This window comes from Schistocerca nitens, chromosome 2, assembly GCF_023898315.1.
Source record: "Schistocerca nitens isolate TAMUIC-IGC-003100 chromosome 2, iqSchNite1.1, whole genome shotgun sequence".
Lineage (NCBI taxonomy): Eukaryota > Metazoa > Arthropoda > Insecta > Orthoptera > Acrididae > Schistocerca > Schistocerca nitens.
Genome location: NC_064615.1, coordinates 186,410,186 through 186,435,783, shown reverse-complemented (window position 1 = coordinate 186,435,783; position 25,598 = coordinate 186,410,186). Strand labels below are relative to the sequence as shown.

Genomic DNA, 25,598 nt, shown 5'->3' with positions numbered 1-25,598 from the left:
TGAGCCGAGCGGTTCTATGCGCTTCAGTCTGGAACCGCACTGCTCCTACGGTCGCAGGTTCGAATCCTGCCCTGGGCATGGATGTGTGTGATGTCCTTTGGTTAGTTAGGTTTAAGTAGTTCTAAGTCTAGGGGACTCATGACCTCAGATGTTAAGTCCCATAGTGCTTAGAGCCACTGGAACGCTGCTTAGAGCCATCCAGTGAATGTGATTGTTACAACTGAACTGGAAGAGAGTAAAGATACAACTGAACACCTCATGGCGTACGTAAGCTTTCTTTCAAAATACTGAACAGGAAATCACGTCATGGTCTCTTGTTATGAACTGTTACAGCATATAAACTGTAACAATGAAAATAATCTATTATTGATGATTAAAATGTAAATGTATAGATAAAAAACCTACTCACAAAGCAGGTAGGAGAGAACACACACACACACACACACACACACACACACACAAAGGATTTAACTTTTACAATCTTTAGGAACCAGTGGCTCCTTTTGGCAGAAGAGTTGAAGGGAAAGGAAGAGGGGTGAAGGACAAGGACTGGAAAGATTTAGGGAAAGGGATACACAGGTTGTACACATGAACAAGGAAAAAAAATCCCAGATTTCCCGGTTAAAAATACGCTTTCTCCCGAGTGGAAACACTTTTTCCGTTTTAAGTGACAGTGTATTTTCCCTCGGAACTGCAAAACTTATCAATCCTTTGAATAGTTATGCATTTGTACATGGGGGTAGAATTTTGATGTAGTCAGCCAACAGCAGCATCACTGTTAAGTAGCACGAACACACAAACAGTGAAAGTTAATAGTTTAAATTAACACTTTCGCTTCGGCTAACGCTTATAAGCGTCAGAAACCATGAGCCAGTGCGGCTGACGCAATCAGTCTGATTACTCAGTCTGGTTGCAGGGTTTAAGCTAGCATCAAAGCGTGTAAACTTTTGTTTTGTGTGGTCAGTTATCGAACGTATATTGTTTGTAATGGCGGCTAATGAACCGACACCTGGACCTACCAATGTGAAAAGGAGCAGGAAAAGTGTTAAATTGGCAGAGGAACAGTTACTTAGTGTAGTGTAGTGATGACGAGGCATACCATGGAGATTGTCGTTTAGACGCTGCAGAAGAATTGCAGAGTGATGATAGTGTGGAAGCACAGCTTCCCACAGGGGGCAAGGTCACGCTGAAAAGGTCGTTTTGCATTTGATGGCAGAAAATGCTGCATGTTTGTCAGCACGTTTACTTGGACAATTATAACAGTTTTCATTTAGCTACAACTCTGTTGAACCTAAATACATTTTCCACAGGTACTCTGAAATTAAATAGGAAATATACCCCCGAAGACGCTGTATCAGCAAAACTTGAGAGAGGAGAGACAATTGCGTGGTATTCTAATGGAGTTATGATAGGAAAATGGAAGGATCGACGAGAGGTTTCCTACATTTTCACAGAACATCTAAATGTTATGGAGCAAGTGACGAATGCGCGCCAGCAAATAGTCACGAAACCTTTGCCTATTATTAGGTACAATGCGTGTGTGTCTGGGACTGGTAAACAAGATCAGATGTTATCGTATTATTTATGTGAACGAAAGACTATCCGCTGACCGAAAAAACTATTCTTTCATGTCATTGACATGCTAGTTTTCAATTCTCTACATCTGTACAACAAATACTCAGGAAATAAAATGACGTTGTACAATTACAGAATGAACATTATGAAGGGCCTCTTTGCACCAAAGAACGTTCCACGAAATGTGAGCAAGAAACATCACAAACAAACACACGTTGCGCAAAAGCGGAAAGCTAGTGTAGGGAAGAAGCAAGTTAAGAAGCAGTGTAAGAAGTGCGCGGAACAAGGCAAGCGCACTGATGCACCATGCGAGTGTACAACCTGTCCAGACAAACCTGGAGACTGCTTGAACTGTTGTATAATTTCCCATAAGTAGCAAAAACGCGATAATATCCGGGAAATTCCGATTATCAGACATGTTCTGACATTGCATGGTTACTTTTTATGACATGAAAGGTTAGAACTTTGTTTCACGAGCGACAGAAAATGAAGTTTTCTTTTGTGTTGACTTATTTCTTGTTGCGTTGTAAAGCGTTCACTTCAGTTTTTTGCGAAAGAATTTGTTGTGCTAAATTTGTGTTAATAGCACCACAATTGAAGTGATGGGGGACACGAAATAAGCCTCTACGTAGGTTGTTTCGCTTACTAATTTCTACACGTCTGGGCGTCTGGGATAAATGTAGACGGCTAATTCTCTCATACCAGGAGCAAACATGCTACTAGATTGACGATCTCTAGCAGAGTCAATCTTAAAAATGCGCATTTGAAGTAAATATAATTTCAAATGAATCCAGTTTCCTTCTTAAGAATTTGCGTTTTGGAATCCAAACTTTTTCCTGAATGCAATGGATTTGTTGCTTTGTTTGAATTGTATTTTTTGTTACATTACCAACAAATCACGAACATTTGAATGACGCCTGTGACACCTATAGGTGTCAGACAGCAAACAGACTTTAGAACATGAGCACAATACATTCAAAGCTTATTTGAAGTAATGCATCTAAGGCGTCATCATTAAGTCAGTATAGAACATGATCCTACACATCTTACAAGGTCTTGACGTCACCCTGTAGCTCAGGTGTGCTTAGGAGCGTCAGCTCCAAGCGGTACCTGCCGTTTAGTTTGTTACCGGCCGGCACTCGAGAGTTTCGCGCCTGCACCGATGCAGCAGCGAAAGTGTTAAATATACATAGTGTTGCTACAAGAAACGCTTTCACATATAATATTGGCCTCTAAGGTTAATAAGCTGCAAGAGAAGCTAAGCTTTCGCATATAATGTTGATCTTTATGCGCGTCTTACACTTTAAGATATATCGCAAAATGTGCCAGTAAAACTTTTAATAATGACATAAATGACTGAACTTCAGGCTTCGAAATTCTTCTAAATGGCTCGTCATCAAAGAGTTTATTTTTAAACGAGAGTCAAACGCTCTGTGGTTTACGAAATTCATTGTGCATTCTCGTACATAGTTCAACTTACGTAAAAGGATATTTACTCTGAATGTAACGCTTTTCAAACCACCATTCGCAATATTTTCCCGCGATCTTTTATAAATAGGTTCGTTTCACCAGTTACCAGACAGCGCAAGATAATAGGCCTCAGCACGCTTGCACAGCTACAATGACGCAGGAAGCTCGTAAATACGTATGTGTAAAACATTGAAAGATCATACATTATGTCATAAAAGAAACAAGACATCAAAGGATACTCCAAGAGCATCGGAACCTCGTTAACCATACTAAAATGTGCACATTTAAAGACCTCGACCTCATATTAAGGTTTTCAGTGTGGTTTTCGGGATGTAAATTTTCTTGGAGCACCAGTACTATGGTATATCATGCTTGGTTCTTTATTATGGCATAATGCCATAAGTGCTAGAAGATGAAAACGTGCACTTGAAATGCAGCGAAACAGTTAAAACTAGCCAGTAATATGGAATTAAACATTTCATTTCAAATACATTGACTGCCTCTGCAGAAGAGGTTAATAAAAGTCAAATTTCTTTAGCAAACAGACAAAAATAACTTCATTGTTCTGCAAGGCGATTAATGGTTGACAGTCATAAAGGTGGGAAAAAATAAAATCTGAAACTAATGACATTTTAGCCTTCCGTAATTATGTGAATGAATTTTAATTCAATTGATATCTCCCGGCCACAGATATTTCGTTTGACGTGAAAGTAAAATAAAGGGGAACAGAAAAATCACTAAATCTAAACACGAGTCACATGGTGACATCCCACTATGACTGTTCTGTGCATCCGCCCCGGATCTCCGATATTTGCTAACCGGGTTAACACTTTAAAAAATCGAATTTTCAAAAATATGTTCATCTTGTAGCGCACATCTTTCTGAAAAGTCTGAAACATAACACGTGTGTTCGAGGAAATGTAAGACATGTTATTTGGTCTTAAGTGTGCCAAAGCACAGTGCCACGCCTCTTCATACAGCATTCTTCTACCGCACGTCACTGTTTTCCGCTCTGTGGAATTGAAACGTGTATATTTTGTAATGGATGCCATCAAATTATATTCAGGACAGTGGAAATCGAAATGTCCTGTTGTGCCTCCCCTGCTCCCAGTCGGCCAGTTTGACAGCCTGCCCCTCTTAAAAAATCTCGCCATTAATAGCTAATGGGATTATTTGTGGGAGAACAAGAACTCTTCAGAAATTTGCACTCTATTGCCTATTAGCTAATAACTTTGTTTTGTGTGACAAAATTAAATACAGGGTACATAAAACCAATAAAGACAAGAGACAAGCAAGGAAGTACACATTTCTTCAATCCTTAGCTCCTAGCATTTTTCCCCCTCTAATCTTGGTACAGCCTTACATGTGTGCGTTCCTTTCTGCGGAAGAATCTATTACCTCATCAAAGTTTGTCAAACGTTTTGCCACATGAGACTGTTTTGGCACAAATGCTAATTTTTGTTGTTGTTGTGGTCTTCAGTCCTGAGATTGGTTTGATGCAGCTCTCCATGCTACTCTATCATGTGCAAGCTTCTTCATCTCCCAGTACCTACTGCAATCTACATCCTTCTGTATCTGTTTAGTGTATTCATCTCTTGGTCTCCCTCTACGATTTTTACCCTCCACGCTGCCCTCCAATACTAAATTGATGATCCCTTGATGCCTCAGAACATGTCCTACCAACCGATCCCTTCTTCTAGTCAAGTTGTGCCACAAACTTCCGTTCTCCCCACTCCTATTCAATACCTCCTCATTAGTTATATGATCTACCCATCTAATCTTCAGCATTCTTCTGTAGCACCACATTTCGAAAGCTTCTATTCTCTTCTTGTCCAAACTATTTATCGTCCATGTTTCACTTCCATACATGGCTACACTCCATACAAATACTTTCAGAAACGAGTTCCTGACACTTAAATCTATACTCGATGTTAACAAATTTCTCTTCTTCAGAAACGCTTTCCTTGCCATTGCCAGTCTACATTTTATATCCTCTCTACTTCGAACATCATCAGTTATTTTGCTCCCCAAATAGCAAAACTCCTTTACTACTTTGAGTGTCTCATTTCCTAATCTAATTCCCTCAGCATCACCCGACTTAATCCGACTACATTTCATTATCCTCGTTTTGCTTTTGTTGATGTTCATCTTATATCCTCCTTTCAAGGCAATATCAATTCCGTTCAACTGCTCTTCTAAATCCTTTGCTGTCTCTGACAGAATTTCAATGTCATCAGCAAACCTCAAAGTTTTTATTTCTTCACCATGGATTTTAATTCCTACTCCGAACTTTTCTTTTGTTTCTTTTATTGCTTGCTCAATATACAGATTGAATAACATTGGGGATAGGCTACAACCCTGTCTCACCCCCTTCCCAACCACTGCTTCCCTTCCATACCCCTCGACTCTTATAACTGCCATCTGGTTTCTGTACAAATTGTAAATAGCCTTTCGCTCCCTGTATTTTACCCTTGCCACCTTCAAAATTTGAAAGAGAGTATTCCAGTCAACATTGTCAAAACTTTCTCTAAGTCTACAAATGCTAGAAACGTAGGTTTGCCTTTCCTTAATCTATCTTCTAAGATAAGTCGTAGGGTCAGTACTGCCTCACATGTTCCAACATTTCTACGGAATCCAAACTGATCTTCCCCGAGGTCGGCCTCTACCAGTTTTTCCATTCACCTGTAAAGAATTCGTGTTAGTATTTTGCATCTGTGACTTATTAAACTGATTGTTCGGTAATTTTCACATCTGTCAGCACCTGCTTTCTTTGGGATTGGAATTATTATATTCCTCTTGAAGCCCGAGGGTATTTCGCCTGTCTCATACATCTTGCTCACCAGATGGTAAGAGTTCTGTCAGGACTAGCTCTCCCAAGGCCGTCAGTAGCTCTAATGGAATGTTGTCTACTCCCGGGGCCTTGTTTCAACTCAGGTCTTCCAGTGCTCTGTCAAACTCTTCACGCAGTATCATATCTCCCATTTCATCCTCATCTACATCCTCTTCCAATTCCATAATTGTCCTCTAGTACATCGCCCTTGTGTAGACACTCTATATACTACTTCCACTTTTCTGCTTTCCCTACTTTGCTTAGAACTGGGTTTCCATCTGAGCTCTTGATATTCATGCAAGTGGTTCTCTCTTCTCCAAAGGTCTCTTTAATTTTCCAGTACGCAGTATCTATAGGTTCGTTTGAGCAGCTACCAGGCAGCGCCAGCCAACAGGCTGTACTGCGCATGCGTAGCTACGATGACGTAGGCAGCCCGTGGTTTGTGCTTGCTCTGCTCATACGCTTTCCGTCGCATTTCTGGTGGAATTTCGTGCGTGGTGAGGCATCTCGTAACCCTGCGGCATGTTGTTGAGAGGACATACAGAGTTGTGCTTGGAGCAATTGTATCATATCCCGCCCAGATAAAGGATGCAAATAACGAAGCAGTTCTTGGCAAAATATCATTTCAAAATTAGACTCCACAGCTCGAAGTATCATAACGTTTTGCTATGGGGTGACTAACAGATTTTTATTTTTTTTTCTAATTCGTACTCTGCAATATTGCTATGTAGCATTTACAACAGGTTTACATCTACACAGCACTGCAAAAAGCTAGTAGGATGGAACACAAATTTCTTGCAAAAAAGAATGAAACAGTTTCTTGTGTAGCTTGCATCGGAATAAAGGACAATAAATTTCATGACTATTTCAAAATGTGTAAAAAATTAACAAGGTTGTCTGCGAGGCAAAGAAACTGTAGAACTGACAGTTTATATTCTACTCTAGGAATAAATATGAAGCCATTTGGGGAGTTAAAACGACAAAACATGGTATGCTGCCACTCTACAATTTAGCATAGAATGGCATTCTATAAATTTAAGACGTAACCACAAATTAAGAAATAACTCCAGGCCTAGAGGAAGTACTAGACAAGTGCCTTGTGATCGAGAACACTTTCGCAGAAGGCAGACTTGTAAAATTCTGCTGCAGCTGTCATTATATTTGAAACAAAATATTTAGTTCAAAACTACTGACCAAATTTGCCTACTTAGTCAGCTTCAAGTAAATGTTTACGTATGTTCGTACGTATATAATATTAAGGGATCTTTCAGTGTCATAAAAGGAACAGAACATCAGAGACTATTCCAACAACATCGGAATTTCATGAACCATACTAAAATGCTTCATTCCGCTCTAACTGCACATTTCTATGTCCAGATGCACTATGAAGTACATGATATTCAGCTTTTCATGTGGTTTTCGTGATACCAATTTTCTTGGTCCAGTACTGTATTCTCATGTTTGGTTCTTTATTATGGTATAATGTCATTCGTCCCAGAAAATGAAAATTTGCACTTGAAATTGAACGAAGTTGAAAGTAGCCAATAAAGCGGAAAGAAACACTTCGTTTAAAATAAACTTACTCAGCTTGCTCTGCGCATGCGCAGAACTGGCAGCTTGGGTTCGCCGGAAAAATTTTTCCGGGTAGCACCTGGCTACTTGCTGCTACTGTCATACGGAAAACCGGCCGCGCTTCAAGTAGCCAAAAGCAGGAGGAAGGCACTGCTCATACGCGAATTGAGCTCTGCGCATGCGCACGAGCCCGCTGGCAACTGCTCATACGAACCTTATCTTACTCCTAGTGCGATAAGCCTCTACATCCTTATATTTCTCCTCTAGCCATCCCTACTTAGCCATTTTGCACATTCTGTCGATCTCATTTTTGAAACGTCTGTATTCCTTTTTGCCTGCTTCATTTACTGCATTTTTATATTTTCTCCTTTCATCAATTAAATTCAATATTTCTTCTGTTACCCAAGGATTTCTATTAGCCCTCGTCTTTTTACCTACTAGATCCTCTGCTGCCTTCACTACGTCTCTCAAAGCTACCCATTCTTCTTCTACTTTGTTTCCCCCATTCCTGTCAATGGTTCCCTTATGCTCTCCCTGAAACTCTACAACCTCTGGTTTAGTCAGTTTATCCAGGTCCCATTTCCTTAAATTCCCACCTTTTTGCAGTTTCTTCAGTGTTATTCTACAGTTCATAATAGATTGTGGTCAGAGTCCACATTTGCCCTGGAAATGTCTTACAATTTAAAACCTGGTTCCTAAATCTCTGTCTTACCATTATATAGTCTATCTGAAACCTGTCAGTATCTCCGGGCTTCTTCCATGTATACAACCTTCTTTTATGATTCCTGAACCAAGTGTTAGCCATGATTAAGTTGTGCTCTGTGCAAATTTCTACCAGGCAGCTTCCTCTTTAATTTCTTAGCCCCAATCCACATTCACCTACTGTTTCCTTCTGTCCCTTTTCCTACTCTCAAATTCCAGTCACCCATGACTTAAATTTTCGTCTCCCTTCACTATCTGAATAATTTCTTTTATCTCATACATTTCTTCAATTTCTTCGTCATCTGCAGAGCTAGTTGGCATATAAACTTGTACTACTGTAGTAGGCATGGGCTTCGTATCTTATCTTGGCCACAATAATGCGTTCACTATGCTGTTTGTAGTAGCTTACCCGCACTAATTTTTTTATTCATTATTAAACAGACTCCTGCATTACCCCTATTTGATTTTGTATTTATAACCCTGCATTCACCTGACCAAAAGTCTTTTTCCTCAACCAACAAACTTCGCTAATTCCCACTATATCTACCTTTAACCTATCCATTTCCCTTTTTAAATTTTCTAACCTACCTGCTCGATTAAGGGATCTGACATTCCATGCTCCAATCCGTAGAAATGGTTCAAATGGCTCTGAGCACTATGGGACTCAACTGCTGTGGTCATAAGTCCCCTAGAACTTAGAACTACTTAAACCTAACTAACCTAAGGACAGCACACAACACCCAGCCATCACGAGGCAGAGAAAATCCCTGACCCCGCCGGGAATCGAACCCGGGAACCCGGGCGTGGGAAGCGAGAACGCTACCGCACGACCACGAGATGCGGGCTAATCCGTAGAATGCCAGTTTAATTTTTATAACACAAAAGAATATAATTCACAAAGTACCAATATCAAATTCCTATTAGGCCTACTACAAGCAAAAAGCTCTGTTAGGAAAGTGTTACACATTTCATTCATACACACCAGTTTTTCAAGCATAAGATCTAAAAGTAATATTACGAAATTTTTATATGAATTTGAAATCATATTATTCTATAATTTGTTTGATGTCCCCGTATCTTCTCCTTTCTCATTCTAACAATGTCATCAATTCTGTAGCTATTCCTGCCACTGTCCAAATTTGTTCGCCAATAAACTTCAACAACCCTGCCATAATCACAGGTTTAGTTATCGCACATGTTCCTATAACACACTTTTCACGTTACTTCCAGAATAAAACTTAAGTGGCTGCTAGCTGGGGATTGTACAACTGGTCTTTACTAGTGTAGCAATCTGACCAAAAATTTTCTGTCAAATTATCATTTTCTTGGATACACTGAGAAGATAATACATAATCCTTCATCTGTTACTCCTGTTAGTCGTTTTCAATTCTGGTAGTCTGAATCTATGGATTTCGCAAGTTATTAGAACACTGATCATTCGCAAACCCATCAACCACATAATCAGACAGCAATTGGCATTCATCCGTTCAGCTCCACTCTGCTCAGTTCATATAGTGCCGTCACCTTTTGTCTGAGGGAAGTGATTTCTAGATGCGACGAGGATTCTCCTGACAAACATCACGTACACTATGCACACAGTCAAAACTAAACTTATTCATTCAGAAATCAACTTAAAATGAATGTGTTCAAAAACCAACAGGGATGCATTCCAAAATCATACAAAGAATCGATAGACCAACATGCACCGGATGCTAGGCACTTGTGAAACAAGTTTCCCCCTCAAGAACATGAATTTGGCACGCCCTTTTCCCAGTAGCATCTAGCACAGCTACATTCCTGTAGCCAGAAGCGGGAGAATCTACTAAAACGCGATTAAATTTCACATGCGCATGAGCCCACTCTTATCTGCTAAAATAAATCTAATGTAAACAGTTGTGACTTCTTGCTCATCGGAGGCCATTTTTTTGCCATGAAGCACTCACTACCTGTGACATTTTGCTGTTGGCAGATGCTTGCATGAGCACTGTGTCATTTTATATGGCTAATTTCCTTGGCAATTTATGTTTAGTTTTTTCTCTCTCATGTTTTATTGTTGAAGTATTATTCTGCAGTAGCAGGATATAGTAATATCCTTTGTTAGAGTATTGGTTCTTACCAGTCAATTACAAAAATTTAACAAAACTAAATGAAAAATTCCTGGAACTTTAAATAATTCCCAGATTTTTCCCGGATGAAAATATTCCCGGATCTCGCACATCATATACTCACTGGATACAGTTCAGGAAAGTCACCCCTCTTCCTTTAACTCTTCTGCCAGAAGGAGCCACTGGCTCCAGAAGCTTGTGAAAGTGAAGTCCTTTTGCATGTTTGTTCCCTGCCACCACTCTGTGAGTAGATTTTTTTATCTGTCCATCTACATTACAGCATATGAACTAATATTGTAGTGTTATACATATTTCACAACAGGTTAGAAAAAATTGCTTGTCATTAGGATTTGTGGAACAAGATCAGACAAAAATCACAGGCAACATCAGTCATTACAATATTCATTAGTACTTTATTGATGCTTCATATTTTCCAAATTAACAACACTTAATCTTCTTCTTCATCTGCTGCTCCACCACCTGAAGTGGCCTTCCTCAGATTCTTCCTCTTGACACGGCCTGGACGTCCACCTCCGAAGGGAGACTTCAATGAGAAATCTATGTGCTTCTGAGAGTCCAGCCGAACAATAAAGCTCGGAATATTGACAACCTGTTTCCGAACACTGAAAGAAGAAAATGAGAAGCATATAAGTAAAAATATTCTTTATAGCTAGAGAAGAGTTAGTAAATTGAAATGAGTTGTCAAAGCTACTAAATTCTTTTATGGCATTTGAGACTGAATTGGCAACACTTAGCAAGCAATATTCTCTGAAATATGAGAGGTTTCTTCTGAAGTGAAGAATGACCTCCTAACCACTAATACAATTGCCATAAAATTCGCAATAATAATGCTTCCCCATACCCAAAATTATATATTGAAGGAAACAAGTTTATAACATTCAGTGTAGAATTTACAACTTCCTAGCCTAGAAACATTTCAGAACTGTTAAAAGTTGTTTAGGATCAAAAACTTTTCAACACTGTTGCCTTTATTCACTTACTGATTACAAGGGTATACATGAGTTCTGGGGTTTGGAAACCAACCCAAGTGGTGTTCTTTACTAATTTGGCACTCCTAAACATGGAAATAAAAGTTTCATCCCTAATATACTGTCTTCTCTGCCCAGCTACCACTCATCCCAAACTACTTCAGACTAATTACTATTGGCTGCAAAATCTATGGTTACATAATGTAACTTGTACATGAATGTTGCAACCCTTCTTGTTTGTAGGATGGTAAAGTAGAGGGGGAGAACGACTTCAAACATTAAGTTCTATAACCACCAATGAAAACGACAGCTGAGACATGTAGGTTCTTCCATTTGTGAGCAGTATTATTTCATCAAAGCAGTTTTCGAAAAGTGTGTGAATGGCCCAGATAAATGGAACTTTTAAGTAAAGGACATTGACAAAAGAATTTGTGCAGAAATCCTCATTTGCTTGTTTCAGCACAAAGTTCAGAGATTAGAACAACTCATTTGCTCTACATCTGCGTGGAACAATTCCAAGGAAGCCGAGTGAAGCTAAAATTATCGGTTTTAACTTCACTATTCTCACAGTATGTAATAAACACAGAGGAATTACATGTCTATGATTGTTACTTCTATATGACAAAAGCAGCAGGAAGGTAAAAAATCTTGCATACAAACTTAGATTTTGACAATCAGATCTGGCCCTCATTGTCTAGGCCTGCCAATCCACTCAACACCATCCAAGGATACATTTGAATTCTCTGAAGTCTAAATACACCATTAAAGTAGAGAGTCTACTCCGAGTGTGGTACTGATACCAATGGGAGCCCAAACAGAACTTAAAATTCCATGAAAGACTTTGGACTTTCAGAAGATGCAACAATTTCTGGGACCACGTCTCATGGGGAGGCCACAATGTTTGGATCATGGATTTACTGCACACTTAATAGGGCATTAGGAAAACAATGCACAAGCAATAAGGTGTAATACCTTTGAGATTTCAGAAAAATCTAGAGAGGTATTTTACATGTCAGTGGTGTACCGGTGCATTGTGACCCTGAGCACGAGCTGGTGGATCTTATCCCGCTCATTTTTCTATTTGCATTTTTTCAACACTAGTCATTGTTTTGTTCATATTACATTTGAAAGACAACATTATGAAAAGACTTATTTGCATGAACTTTTACTGAATTTCCAATGTTATTTGGCTGTTTACTAATTTTTATTATTACAGCAAACACTTTACTTATTTCTATATGATAGTTAAAACATTGCCAGGGGCCTTCAAACTTTTTCATATTTGATTGAAAAACAAGAAAATGCTATTATAGTACATCCAACCTTACATCCCCATTTTTGGCACACACATTTACAAAAATGTCGCACTGTACATGGTTAGCACACAAATTGCTGGAACAAAGTTTTCAAAAAGCTAACAAGCTTTTTTCCTTAATCCGAAGTCACCTTGTGCATACAAGAAAACTGCTTTCATTCGATGTAGTAGATACATTTTCAATTGATGTTTTCTGTGTCTGTATGAAAACTATCATGCAACTTGTAATGTTTAAAGCACATTTGACCTTACATTAGGCTCAGATGTTGGCGTATTTTAACTCAATGAAGTTATTTACACCTTTGATGCTTGACTTGGGCTTTCAAACCTTGAAACCGTGTCTGCAGATTGCAGTGTCTAGGGGCAAAGCAGTCCCAGTACCTTACCCGATTTCACATATTAGAGATTTCAGAAATTCCAACAAGCATACATTATGAGGAAAATACCACAAAAGCAAGGACATGAATAGCTGCACCTGGTGTCAAAATCTCCATATTTGCTTCTTCTATTTCACTTCTCATGTAACTTTTTACCATTTTATTGCACTTTTTCACTACCTTACTGCAACTGCTTTCTAACTTCAATGAGCACAGATTTTAATGATGGCACAAAAACAATGCGTTGTAGACCTACTAGTGTCACACTTTAGTATAAAATCGTTATTTATGGGCAAACATCAATCACTGTCAACATGTTTCCTCAGATCAGCATACAAAATGGACTACAAAGAAAGGGTAGAAACAAAAAGCAGAAACTTTCTGCCTCACACAGGACAGTGACAAATTGAGAACTGCAAGCTAGAAGACTTACTGCACACAATGCATTACCACTGTTTAGTTTGCTATGTTTATACTATGCAGCTCCTAAAGAACTACACATCTTCCAATTCAAAATTTTAATCTTCACTACAGAAATACTTACACTCATATTGATAACAATGGGTTGGAACAATTGTTTCCCCACCCCATCTGCACCTTAACACCTACTCACCTTCAAGGGCATCGTGTAACTTACAGTACAAACATTTATAATGTATTATCAGACAAACTAATTTGCATTAATATTATTGACCAGTAGACTAACTTAGGCACAAAAATGGAGGACAAACAAAAATACCATAGTACACTAAAGATTTTTACCGCTCCATATCTTCCTCAATTCACTGGCACCCTAGCTCAAAACATTTCAACAGTACTTCACAGGTATGGACACTGCAAAAGTCTTAGCAGACGTTGAAAAATGAATATTTCATTTTTCAAGTGGCCTGCATGAAAACACTGACATGTATTAACCTAGGTAAAACAGAAAGTAACAATAAAAATCTGTCTTCCAGTAATATTACATAGAATGTTGCAATTATCATAAACTGTTCTCCAACATACCGAATATGCCTCTGCCGAATGAGAACTCTTGCATGATGGATTGATTTAGCAAGACCCAGTTTGAAAACCTGGGTCTGTAATCTTCTCTCCAAGAAGTCTTCAATCTTCAAACCCAAAACATAATCAAGCTTCATACGACCTTCATCCAATACTCCAATTCGTACCAACCTCCTCAACAAGGCATTACCTGCAAATCAGCAGCAAAAACTGATTGTTAAAAGTCAATAATGATGAATGACAAAAAATACACAAAATTACACAAGTATAATCACAAATATGAAACACATGACATTTTCCCCCAGTATTTGCTCCTGCTATCAGAGCAGAATTACCTGTAACAATACTTATGTAGTGTGCACACAAAAATACATGTATTTGCTTGGAATACTTTAATCATTACCTGAAGACTGTTCTGCTGCAACTGGTTCAATGCAATAAAATGCAACTTCATTTTACAATGACAAAATGTTTTTAAGGAAAAGGCAACTGCTTACCTAAAAAGGATTTGTGTATGATCCTCAGAAACACACACAGAAAATGAGCACTAGCTCACAAACACCTCTCCCCCCCACATCCATCCATGCTCACGATAGCAGCAAAACCAGTACACGATCTGGATGGGGGAAGAGTCTTGTGCACAGAGTAGAGAAAGGAAAATTTAAGGTGAGGTAATGGAAGAGAGGTCAGCAGAGGTTCAGGCTAGGGGGATTGCAAGAGCACAGGGTATGCTGAAAAGAATCCCCATCTGCATGTGCTGGAAGGGAGTGTCCAAACAGCCCATGTAACGAAGCAGCTGGCATGGCAATATGTTCGGCAACTAGATGGTCAAAAGTTTCTGGTTCGCCACAGCCTGGCAGTGACCATTCATGCACATGGACAGCTCGTTAGTTATGATACAACCCCACTTGCGTAACACTGCACCCAACAATACTAATCACGTTAACAGCTTCACTACATATGTCATTTAGAGACTGCCACCAAGTTTCTGTGCACTATGCAGGTGCAAATTCTGTCACCAGCATATCCTGTACTCTACCACTCCCCTGGCCTCAACATCCATTAACTTTTTTTCCACCGCCTCACCATACACATAGCCTTCTCTCTTGTCTGTATCACTCCTTCACCATCCAGACTGTACTTTCTCTTCACACTGTCCCACGTGGGCTAGTACTCTTACTAGAAAAATAGCAAGAGCTTAAAAACTAGTGTTGTAACTTTTCTGTTAGATGTTCTGTGCACTTCACACATATCCTATATAGGTTAACTGCTTGCCTTTCTCTTACTTTGTGTAGCTCACTATTAACACAAACACACACAAGCATCCCATGAACAGATAAAAATTAACGATACTAACCCTCAAATAAGCGACGAGGGTCTTTCTCCTCCAACGTCAGCAGTTCTCTTGCAGCCTTCCGTATTTTGGCCAATGTGTACTTCACACGCCACACTTCCCGCTTGTTTCGCAGGCCATATTCACCAATGATCTTTAATTCTTGATCAAGACGAGCCTTTTCATATGGACGCCTTGGTGTGACATAGGTCTTACTAAAGACCGACGGTATGCGGCCGTTAACCATATTCAGTTACTAGCCTTCACCTAAAAAAAGGTAATTTTATAACAGTTCACTTTTCTGAATAATCTGATGGCAAATATAAAATGCAATATGTATATGTACATTTATTTCAATGTTAAATATGAGCAACAGGCAAGATTGAAAATTTGACAAATTAGAAGAAACTGAGAAACTCAGCTAGGTAAGTCTGGGATAATAACTCACAAATAACAAAAACAGATCAAACAAAAAGTATATAGTAAGGTAAACTCAATTTGCAACAAGCAGAATATTTAGGGAAAGGAATTATAAAAACACCGACACGAAATCAATCAGGTCTCACAGCAAATACTGGCAGCAACAGCTTACAAAGACTCTTTCTCACGAGTACGTCTGGTGCTTCACCAAGACATGCAGCTCTTTCAGCTGTGAGTGGAGCAGAGAAGATACAAGAATGGTCATAGTGTTGGAAGCATTGAAGGAGAACTAACTAAATTTCCTCATTCTGATGTTACACCTTAAAAACCAGTCACTAGAGCTTAATATTAATTTCAACATTATTTATTCATCCACACACACACAATTACAAAACTCTTGTTTCAGAGCCATGAATCAGTCAGGCATGGGGAGCCTGACTGGGATTAAACTCTGAATTTTTTCTAGCCTCATAATGATTAGAGATTCTGACATACAAACCAGTCTCTTGCCCAGTAATGAGGCAATCTGGAAACCTTTTTATTACTCATTGTATGCAATAAAATACTTTTCTACAAATATGTTCAATGCTAACCACTGAAAGAAACAGCTTCTGACACACACACACACACACATTTTTCTAACTAAAAAATCATTACAAATGTCCAGAGATGTCTTGAAATGGTTATTACAAGTTATAAGACAATACACACTAATCAGCAATAAACAGAAAACACTTTAATCGATCCCTACATGGGCAAAAGGAGCTACATTTCAATTTTATAGAATTCGTACTTAAAAAAGCAAGCAAGCTTTATGACTCCCTATTCCGATAACAGCCTTTCCTCACATGTAACCAAAATAAGATACTTAATTCCTCGCAGTTGCAGCAAGTATCTCATAGAAAATGTGCCATATGTGATGGTATCAGAGCAAAATTAATGAATATCTCAGTGCATCCCACTAACAGCAGTGGAAGCTCTTTGTTGGAGGTGAAGAAGCAATGATGCTTCTAACTTACAGTTTTCACATGCCACAACAAGCAGTTACACAGCACCACTAGCATGGTTTCCATAAACAAGCTGGATGGTACCAATTTCAGAAATTTATGGCAGTGGAAAAGTGAATCACAAACAACCCACATTGACTGAAGTACAGCTTGAATGAAATAACAGATTCCATTGGAAGAGGTGGGCAGATGGGGTGCAGTGTTGCCTGAATGCAGACAGCCACACTTTACACAGCTCTGCTGAATGGCCTCTTCCACTTGAAACATCATAAAGCTATTTAAATCAAATTATAGAAGACAAACACACATGTGCTGCATTTCACAAATGTCACATATGCATATGGCTTAAAATCAAAAAACTTTCATTGACTCATGCATAAGAATTACAGAATTTTGTTCCAGAGCCATGAATCAGTCCGGTAGAGAGCCTGACTGGGATTAAACTCTGAATTTTTTTCTAGCCTCATAATGATTAGAGATTCTGACATTCTGCTCAGTCTCTTGCCCAGTAATGAGGCAATCTATCTTTTTACTTCCCCTACTAAACAAAACATGTCTCATAACATGCAAATACACTCCATGTAAACACAGTAACAAATATAGTATTACAGAATTTTTCACAGCCTTACTTAACTTACTAATGCTCTAATCTTACCACAGCATTTACTTCCACCATTTGGGATGGCCACAAGTTTTCCAGTTGAAATTCCCTGATTCCCAGACGAGCTTTAGCATATTTCCCTAACAAATTTTTAGATTTTAAGGGTAAGTTAAAGTTGAAAATCATCTTTGCACCTACAGTACATGAAACAATAGTGCAAACAAGAAAACATCTAAAAAACTTTCAAGCAGATGGTGTTTCCTGGTGTAAGCAAAAATCTTTAAGTACCAATAACATCTTGTGTATGAACTGTTTAAGACATTTCATCACAAAAATATGCATTTCCTTGGAGTCTCAAGATTAATTTAAAATACCTTCACAAATTTCAGAAAGAAGTAGGCCTCTTCAAGAAGTGATAAGGCAGGGAATAATTGTGTAAACGTAGGTGACCACCAATAAAATGTTGGTTTTACTATGTTTGTTATTGTCGGTAATTACCGAATGTGTTATACCTATTATTTTACAGGTATTGTGCAAATTTTCTTTCTAGAAATATAGGCGTACATAGCGTACAAACTGCTAGCGACAGTTTTCATATCATCATCTTCCATACTTTCTAACATATAAATTACTTCTGATATGCCAAAATGTACTACAACAAATAAAATGTCTATGAAATGCCACACTGTACACTATATGTGCGGTAAGACAGTCAATTACTGAAAGCCATCACCCATGGCCTCTGGCCTGCTGACGAGCACCACAGCCCTGGGTCCATTGACAAACCATGAAAATCCACTGCATTAAGCCACAAACGGGCCCAGCCTGTGGGCAGATCGATGAGACCAGATCTGACAGGCAGGGCCTGCACAATAGTGGTAACTGAATGGCTTCAAATCGGCACACCCCGACCCATCAGATACCTGCAGAAATGGCTTCAAGTTTTTTGCTAGTCATGGAAATCCTCTAGTGTGGAGAGGAATTCACAAGCCACAGGCAGCATATTGATGAAATGAGACCATGGTGATCAATCCATGCACAGGTAACTTTTTCAAATACTCACAGAATCAATAATGATGAGGATAGGTAGCATCTCACCGTAAAGATGATTGCTGAGCCACGGACAGGAATGTAGAAAGCCACAACTACATTTGTAACCACAGCTTCTGTCAGAAAACGAGGTCATACACACATTCACACAAGATTCATTTGAGCAGTTGCCAGAGAGTGCTAGAAAACAGGCCATACTGTGCATGCACATCTACGATGACATGGGCAGCCTGTGCTTGCTGTTTCCTCTGCTCATACACTTTTCATCGCATTTCTGTTTGGAATTTTGTGCTTGGTGGGATATCACCTGGCCTGGTGTTGTACCTGGAGCAATTGTTTTATCATACTCTACCCAGATAAAGAATGCAAATAAGGAAGCAGTTCCTGGCGTAATATCCATTTAAAAACTAGACTACAGCTCAAAATACCCAACATTTTGCTATGTGGCGACTTAACAGTTTTTTGTTCGTACTATTGTTCTGTAGCCTTTCGAATCAGGTTTACATCTACACAGCATTGCAAAAATGCTATTAAGAAGGCAGACAAATCTCGTGCAAAAATAAAAACACAGTTCCTTGTGTAGCTTACCCAGGAAGAGAGAACAAATTATTTCATGACTAATTCAAAATGTGTAAAAAATTAACAGTTGTCTGAGGCAAAGAAACTTTACAACTGACAGTTCATATTCTACTCTATGAATAAATATAAAGCCATGTGAGGAGTTAGAATGATAAAACACAGTATGTTGTCTGTCTACAATTACAAAAATTAAGAAATAATATCAAGCATAGAGGAAGTACTAGACAAGTGTCTTGTGACTGGAAAACACTTCCACAGAAGGCAGATTTGTGAAATTCTGTTACAGTTGACAATATATTTAAAACAAAATATTTAATTCAAAACTACTGGCAAAATGTGCCTGCTTAGTCAGCTTCAAGTGAATATTTACGTATGTTCATACGTATACAGCATTAAGAGATCTTAGTGTCAAAAGAAAACAGGACATCAGATACTACTAACAGCATTGAAATTTCATAAACCGTACTAAAATGCATAATTCAGCTTTAAGTGCACATTTCTATGTCCAGAATAACACTGAAGTACCTGATATTCACCTTTTCTATGTGGTCTTTTGTGATACCAATTTTCTTGGAGACCAGTACTGTATTACCTCATGTTTGGTTCTTTATTATGGTATAATGTAATTAATGCCAAAAAATGAAAATGTGCACTTGAAATTGAACAAAGTTTGAACTAGACAAGTGTGGAATGAGACCTCGTTTCAAATAAATTCACTGCCTTGGCAGAAAAGTTAATGGAAGCAAATTTATCTACCAAACCGGAAAAAAACTTAATTATGACAATGGTCGATCGATAATAATGTGGAAATAAAATCGGAAAACAAACTAACTTATTTTAGTCTTGAGTGTTTATAGGAATCTACATTAATTCATTGATGGCTCCCAGCCACAGAAATCTGTCTTGTTTTCATTTCACATGGGAGTTAATGAAGAGAGCAGCAGTTACCATATACATGGGTCACGTGAAGAATGACCCCACTATAACAAGATTGCTCTGCACATGCACGAACATGGCAGCCTGGTGGCACCAGAAAATTTTTTCCGGGTAGCATCTGGCTACTTTCTACTACTGCTCATACAGCAAACAGCCGCACTTTCAGTAGCCAGAAGTGCGGGAAGGCACTGCTCATAGGCGAATTCAGCTCTGCGCATGTGCACGAGCCTGCTGGCAACTGCTCAAACGAACCCACAATCACTCAGACAACTCATGCACACACGACCGCCATCTCCAACCGCTGTGTCGGAAATACGGAAGCGTCCGATCCCGCCCGTATGCTTTGACCCATGACGTCACAAATATGGCAGAAACAAAAACACACACACTTTCCACAAGAAGTGTAATGACACTAACGGGACAAGCGCGGGAAATGGGGTGTTTTGGGTAGGGGGGGGGGGCAAACTAAATATAAACAAATTTAGACGCCTTGCGTAGCTACAACGTGTAAGTTAAGACAGCCATGCATGAATACCCACCCACCTCCCCAGGGGTCATAACCCCTGCAACCCATAGAAGATAAAGATGCTTCAGTAGCTGATTAGTGTTTTTTGTCTTAAAAAAAAAACTCACGGGATAATAAACTAAAACAGAAATTGGAGGAAACAGATAATTAAAATAAGTGAAGTGTTTTTAAATTTAAAAAAAATTATCTCACGAGATAGAACAAACAGATCAGAAAAGTAAATAAAATAAGATAAAACAGAACTGGAGATAGCCACACTCAAACCAAACTCTGCACCGTCATGACGTCACGGGTCAAAGCCGACGCGTGGGATCGGACGCTTCTGTCGACCCGCTGTGTCTATAGTCCCAGAATCAGATTTTAACAAACCAATCATTCTCTGCTCTTCACTGGCAGCTGCTACACTAGTGGCAAGAAGTGGTGGCAGCACTTACTATAAGCTGAGGGGAGTGATAGGAAGGGGACCAGCAGTAGGAACGAGGCAGATGGGAAGCGGTGAACGTAATCAGCTGCACTCAGCCAGTGACTGTGCATGCAGGAAATCATTTCATATGCTGAAACATTATTTTAGGTTTTTTTCCAAATTTCCTCTGCATGTTTCAAGTTCCCCGATTTCCAGAACCTCTGGCAACCCTGCCATCTAATTTGCTTGCTTTGTTATTCTCAAACCCAGTAAACAGGAAGTTCGTGCATTTGCAATAATATAAACAATCTTAATATAAGAGATAAAAAGTCTAAATTGTCCACAATAAAAATAGGCAAGGTATCAAAAGGTAAACAATGCTTATAACTAGAGGTAATCAGAGCAATAGGAACATTTTATTGCAAACAATCTTGAGCTTTGTTTTAAATTTCGAACCTTCAAGGTCCGAAGTATCTTAGTAATTTATAATGAAAGATTGGTCCTTCCATGGATGGGCTGCTGACAGGAAAAAGTTACTTATTTTAAAACAATGTTGTATACATGACAGTATGTCGATTAATTAACAGATTTTCTCTACTACTGACTCAATTTGTGGTCCTCTCATCAGCTTAATGGTGTGAAACAGTGATATGTGAGCAAACTGTGCCCAATAAGTAATTCTATACTTTATCTTTTATTAACTTTGGCAATCAGCCTTATTGCTCTTTTCTTGCAACAATGCAGTAACTATAAAGTCTCTTCACAATACCAAACCACACACAGTGAAGGGACATATTACATCAAAATATACCATCCGTGTATGTGTGTCCAAATAAAAGGAAAACCTTAGCTGATCAATACTGCCCAATGCCAAATATACATTACGATTATTGTTGTTCAAAGTAAAATTTTTAATCAAAAAACATTCCTAAAAAATTACAAAACCTCTTTAGCCTATATAAAAACTTCAGGTCAAGGCACAAACGTCTACCTTGCAACCAGCTTGCCAAGTGCTATGCACAAACTCCACAGCAGCAGATATCGTGCACACGTAAGCCACATTGGAAATCAGCCACAAGACCCCAGAGAAAGTTACCACCTACTTTGAGAACTAAGAATTTTTCAACTAATTTACTGCAGACAGGTTTAAGTGGTACTGACAGTTTTGCATGTCAGTTCTAGGTCCCTTTTGACAAATAGGTTTCACAATAGGAAACCTAGGTACTGAGCTGAGGTACAATATAACTATTTTAAATTTGTACAAATGTTATATCCGCATTTTTAAAATATACAGACGTGTTAAAATATAAAGTTTTAACAAATCTAGGTTCCAAACTCTCTCCCAAGAAAGTCTTGCTACCCGAACCTTTTTATGAAGTAAGTACTGCTATGTGCATATCCATATCATACTGTCAACTAAGTAAACGGGATCATTAACATAAAACCTTTAAATATGTCACCAATAATAGATCAGCAATGACATAATTTAAGAAACCATTTCCCTAACCTTATTTATACTATCCTGGCCTCCAACTTAACGAAATAGTGAGTTATATATATTTTAACTGTGTACGTACATCCATTTCTTGTATTCACAAACACGTAACATTAACCATGCCATAACGATAAGCAAGCGCCTTTAAGTCCCGACACCTAACCTAATCTAGATCGACGGCTAAATTACAAATTTAACACGTCGCTACAATGATTTCTGGCAAAAAGGGTAGATGGAGTTTGATACACCCGACCATCCTCATTTAGGCTTTCCTAAATCGTTTCAGCAAATGCTCCATCAGCATAACTACGGCCACTACCTGCGCTAACCTCCAACATTAAGTTGTTCACATTGTGTGCGTATATAATGGGGATATTTGTTTCCACTGCCAATTTATCCCTGGTAGGATGAATGAAACATTAAATACGTAATACTAATTAGATGTAACTTGCGTCTCGAAATCAAGATCGGAATTAACACCTGTCCACCGTAATAGTGCGGAAATTCAAAACTGCCTACTGAAATACTACAATTGAAATAACGTCACTAGATTAATCGCGAAAGATATTGCTGCAGAATTAAATCATGCGAAAGACCATCAAAAAATTACCATCATGCAGCAGACCATGTGATTGAGAAAGTTCGTAAACTAATCTACAAACATCCACTTATCTTAAACTTTTACCGAAAGATATATCAATTTAACAATGTCAAAACTCAAAAAATAAACAAAACAAAATAGAATTACAACAAATACAAACCAGCTTCAGAGACAAAAACGACCCCAGTTTCCAACTACCATCCGACCCCTTCCTTAAACGACTACTCAAAGAGCAACCATACACCGGAAGACACGTTAACCGGGAACCAAATAAATCTAAGGAAAGATATAACAGTCTCATACTACAAAGAATTCTGTATAAAAAATCGAGGATCGTTCCAGATCGAGCGACGGTATATTTCACATAATTATTTAGTTTGTGATTTACAGTCCGCGCAGGATACGGTAGCCTGCACAGTAACCACTTTACGTCCGAATCACTGAAGTGCTTCATTCGTTTGTTCGAAAGGAGAGGCCAACTTTGTTTGCCCGCTTTTGGTCGGTTGGCGACACGCTGCGCTGATCGAATTTCATTTCATTTCATTTCATTATCTTCCTGTAAATCATTTACATTATGTAGGAATTGTCACAACAAAGTTATCATACTAGTACAAGTACTACAGACATAATAATGGAATATCACTTTAAGGCATTTTTCAAAAGTACAAATTTAGACATATAAATTAAAATTTTTGGCAATAAATTTACACACAATCAAAGTACTCATCTACGTCGTAGAAAGTTTTGCTTAAAAGGTAATTTTTAATGTCAGTCTTGAATTTTACTTCATCTATCATTTCCTTCATGTACACTGGCAGAGCATTGTAAAGTTTTATTCCAAATTAACTTACATGCTTTTGGATTTGTGTTGTCCTTACTCTTTCTACATACAAATTCTTACGAGTTCTAGTATTATAATTATGGCAGTCCTCATTTGTACGTAGATTTTTCATATGTACTCTTGTACACAGAATACTTTTAAAAATATACAGTGATGGTATTGTGAGTATTTGCAGTTCTTTGAAAAGGGGCCTACAATGAGTTCTTGGAGAGTTATGTGTTATGATTGGTATAGCTCTTTTCTGAAATTTGAAGATATCTGTTAAGCTTGATTTAGTTTTACCCCAGAACACTATGCCATAAGACACGATGGACTGAAAGTAAACAAAATACACTAGTCTAGTACAGTCTGTGCTGCATACTCTAGATAATATCCTTAATGCAAAACATGCCGAATTGAGCCTGTGGGATAAGTACTTGAATTGGTCTTTCCAGCTTATGTTTTGGTCAATGTGCATGCCCAAAAACTTTGTGGATTGTACACTCTCTATCTTCTTATCCATTAGTTTTAACTGGAGGTCCATATCTCGAGTTGCTTTGCCATACTGTATATAATTTGTTTTACTTAGATTAAGTGTTAACTCATTAGCATTAAATCAATGTTGAAAATATTTCAGTACTATATCAGTTGTGGTGGTTAATGATTTTTTATCATCACTTATAATTATGCTAGTGTCATCTGCGAACAACATTACTTTGGTAGAAATATTAGGATTTTTTATGTCATTTATATAAAGCAAGAATAATAAAGGACCAAGAACACTGCCCTGTGGGACACCTATTTCCAATTTCTTTTGCATCTGAGACCCACTTAATTTTCTGAGTTTTATGTCCCGCGATGATTTCTACCACCTGAGTTCTATCTTGAAGGTAAGATTCAAAGCACTGCTTCACAACTCCTTTTACACCTATTGCCTCCATCTTGTTTACCAGAATTTTGTGATTTACTGTATCAAAAGCTTTAGATAAATCTAAGTTAATTCCCACTACACTCCAATCCTTCTAAAACGATTTTACAGAAACTATTCCATAAAAAAATCATTTTGTGTGTTACCAATTGCTTTACATGTCAGCTTCATGATGATACATCCATCATTTCGTTAAGGGCCATAGTGTAGTCATACTCATTGTGATATTTGCATATAAGTAAAACACTGCACATAGTTCGAAAAAAAAAGTTTGCAATGAAAAGCAGGGGTCGTTACGATTTTGCATTTGGTGCATATTAAGTAAAATGTTTCTGAGTACGAAATTTAGCTGACATACTGAATTTTTCTTTAGACTTGGCTGGAGGTCTCTATCGGTCACAAATTTCGAGAAAACAAATCTTATGTACACACTTATTTACGATCACGCACGCCACCCATGAAACATATATAAAATTCCTCATCTCTCATAAACAGTTTGGGATATCGAAAAGAGTTTGGCAAGTATTAGCATGCAAAGAGGAGAATATTTTGCCATTTGGTTCCTATGCTTAACTTCAATATCTCTCGTGTTATTCCACTAACTAAGACTTTTGCATCTAAAGAATGTAATTTGTAAGGACCATTGATAGCTGGTGAAACGAGAAATGCTGTGGCTTCCAGAACAACATAAGTGAAGACATTGCACATTTGTTTTTGCTACCGAGGATGTCCTTTTTCGTAAGCAGTTGACCTTACTTGACTTGAATTTCCCACTTAATAAATTTAATGATTCACTGTTTCGGAATTCTCTTGCTATTATGTCTCCACCATATGTTAGTGAGGAGACATTATGTAAAATCCGCTGTGTTTTGCAAACGAAGCAAATTTTAACATGATAACAAGAGAAAAGTGGACTTGATGAAAATTCTTCTCTGAAAGTTACAAATGGTTAGCAACTTAGC

At 38.3% G+C, this 25,598-nt stretch overlaps 1 protein-coding gene across 1 annotated transcript; it reads right to left on the bottom strand.

The window, feature by feature from the left end:
- Positions 1-10,647: 10,647 nt before the first annotated feature.
- LOC126235868 (40S ribosomal protein S9) lies at positions 10,648-23,181 on the bottom strand. The gene is made up of 4 exons (XM_049944772.1): positions 23,049-23,181; positions 15,295-15,537; positions 13,941-14,127; positions 10,648-10,877 (listed from the first exon to the last, which is right to left on the bottom strand). Exons 2-4 carry the CDS (start codon positions 15,515-15,517, stop codon positions 10,703-10,705), a joined length of 585 nt encoding a protein of 194 aa, XP_049800729.1. The 5' UTR covers positions 15,518-15,537; positions 23,049-23,181; the 3' UTR covers positions 10,648-10,702.
- Between the last annotated feature and the right edge of the window lie 2,417 nt (positions 23,182-25,598).

Excerpts from the sequence above, each read along its gene's own strand:
- LOC126235868 (XM_049944772.1), bottom strand. The coding sequence starts at position 15,517 with ATGGTTAACGGCCGCATACCGTCGGTCTTTAGTAAGACCTATGTCACA. Across the intron at positions 14,128-15,294 it reads CCCTCGTCGCTTATTTGAGG|GTAATGCCTTGTTGAGGAGG; the intron begins GTTAGTATCGTT and ends GCTGATTTGCAG. Across the intron at positions 10,878-13,940 it reads ATTCGGCAGAGGCATATTCG|TGTTCGGAAACAGGTTGTCA; the intron begins GTATGTTGGAGA and ends TTCTTCTTTCAG.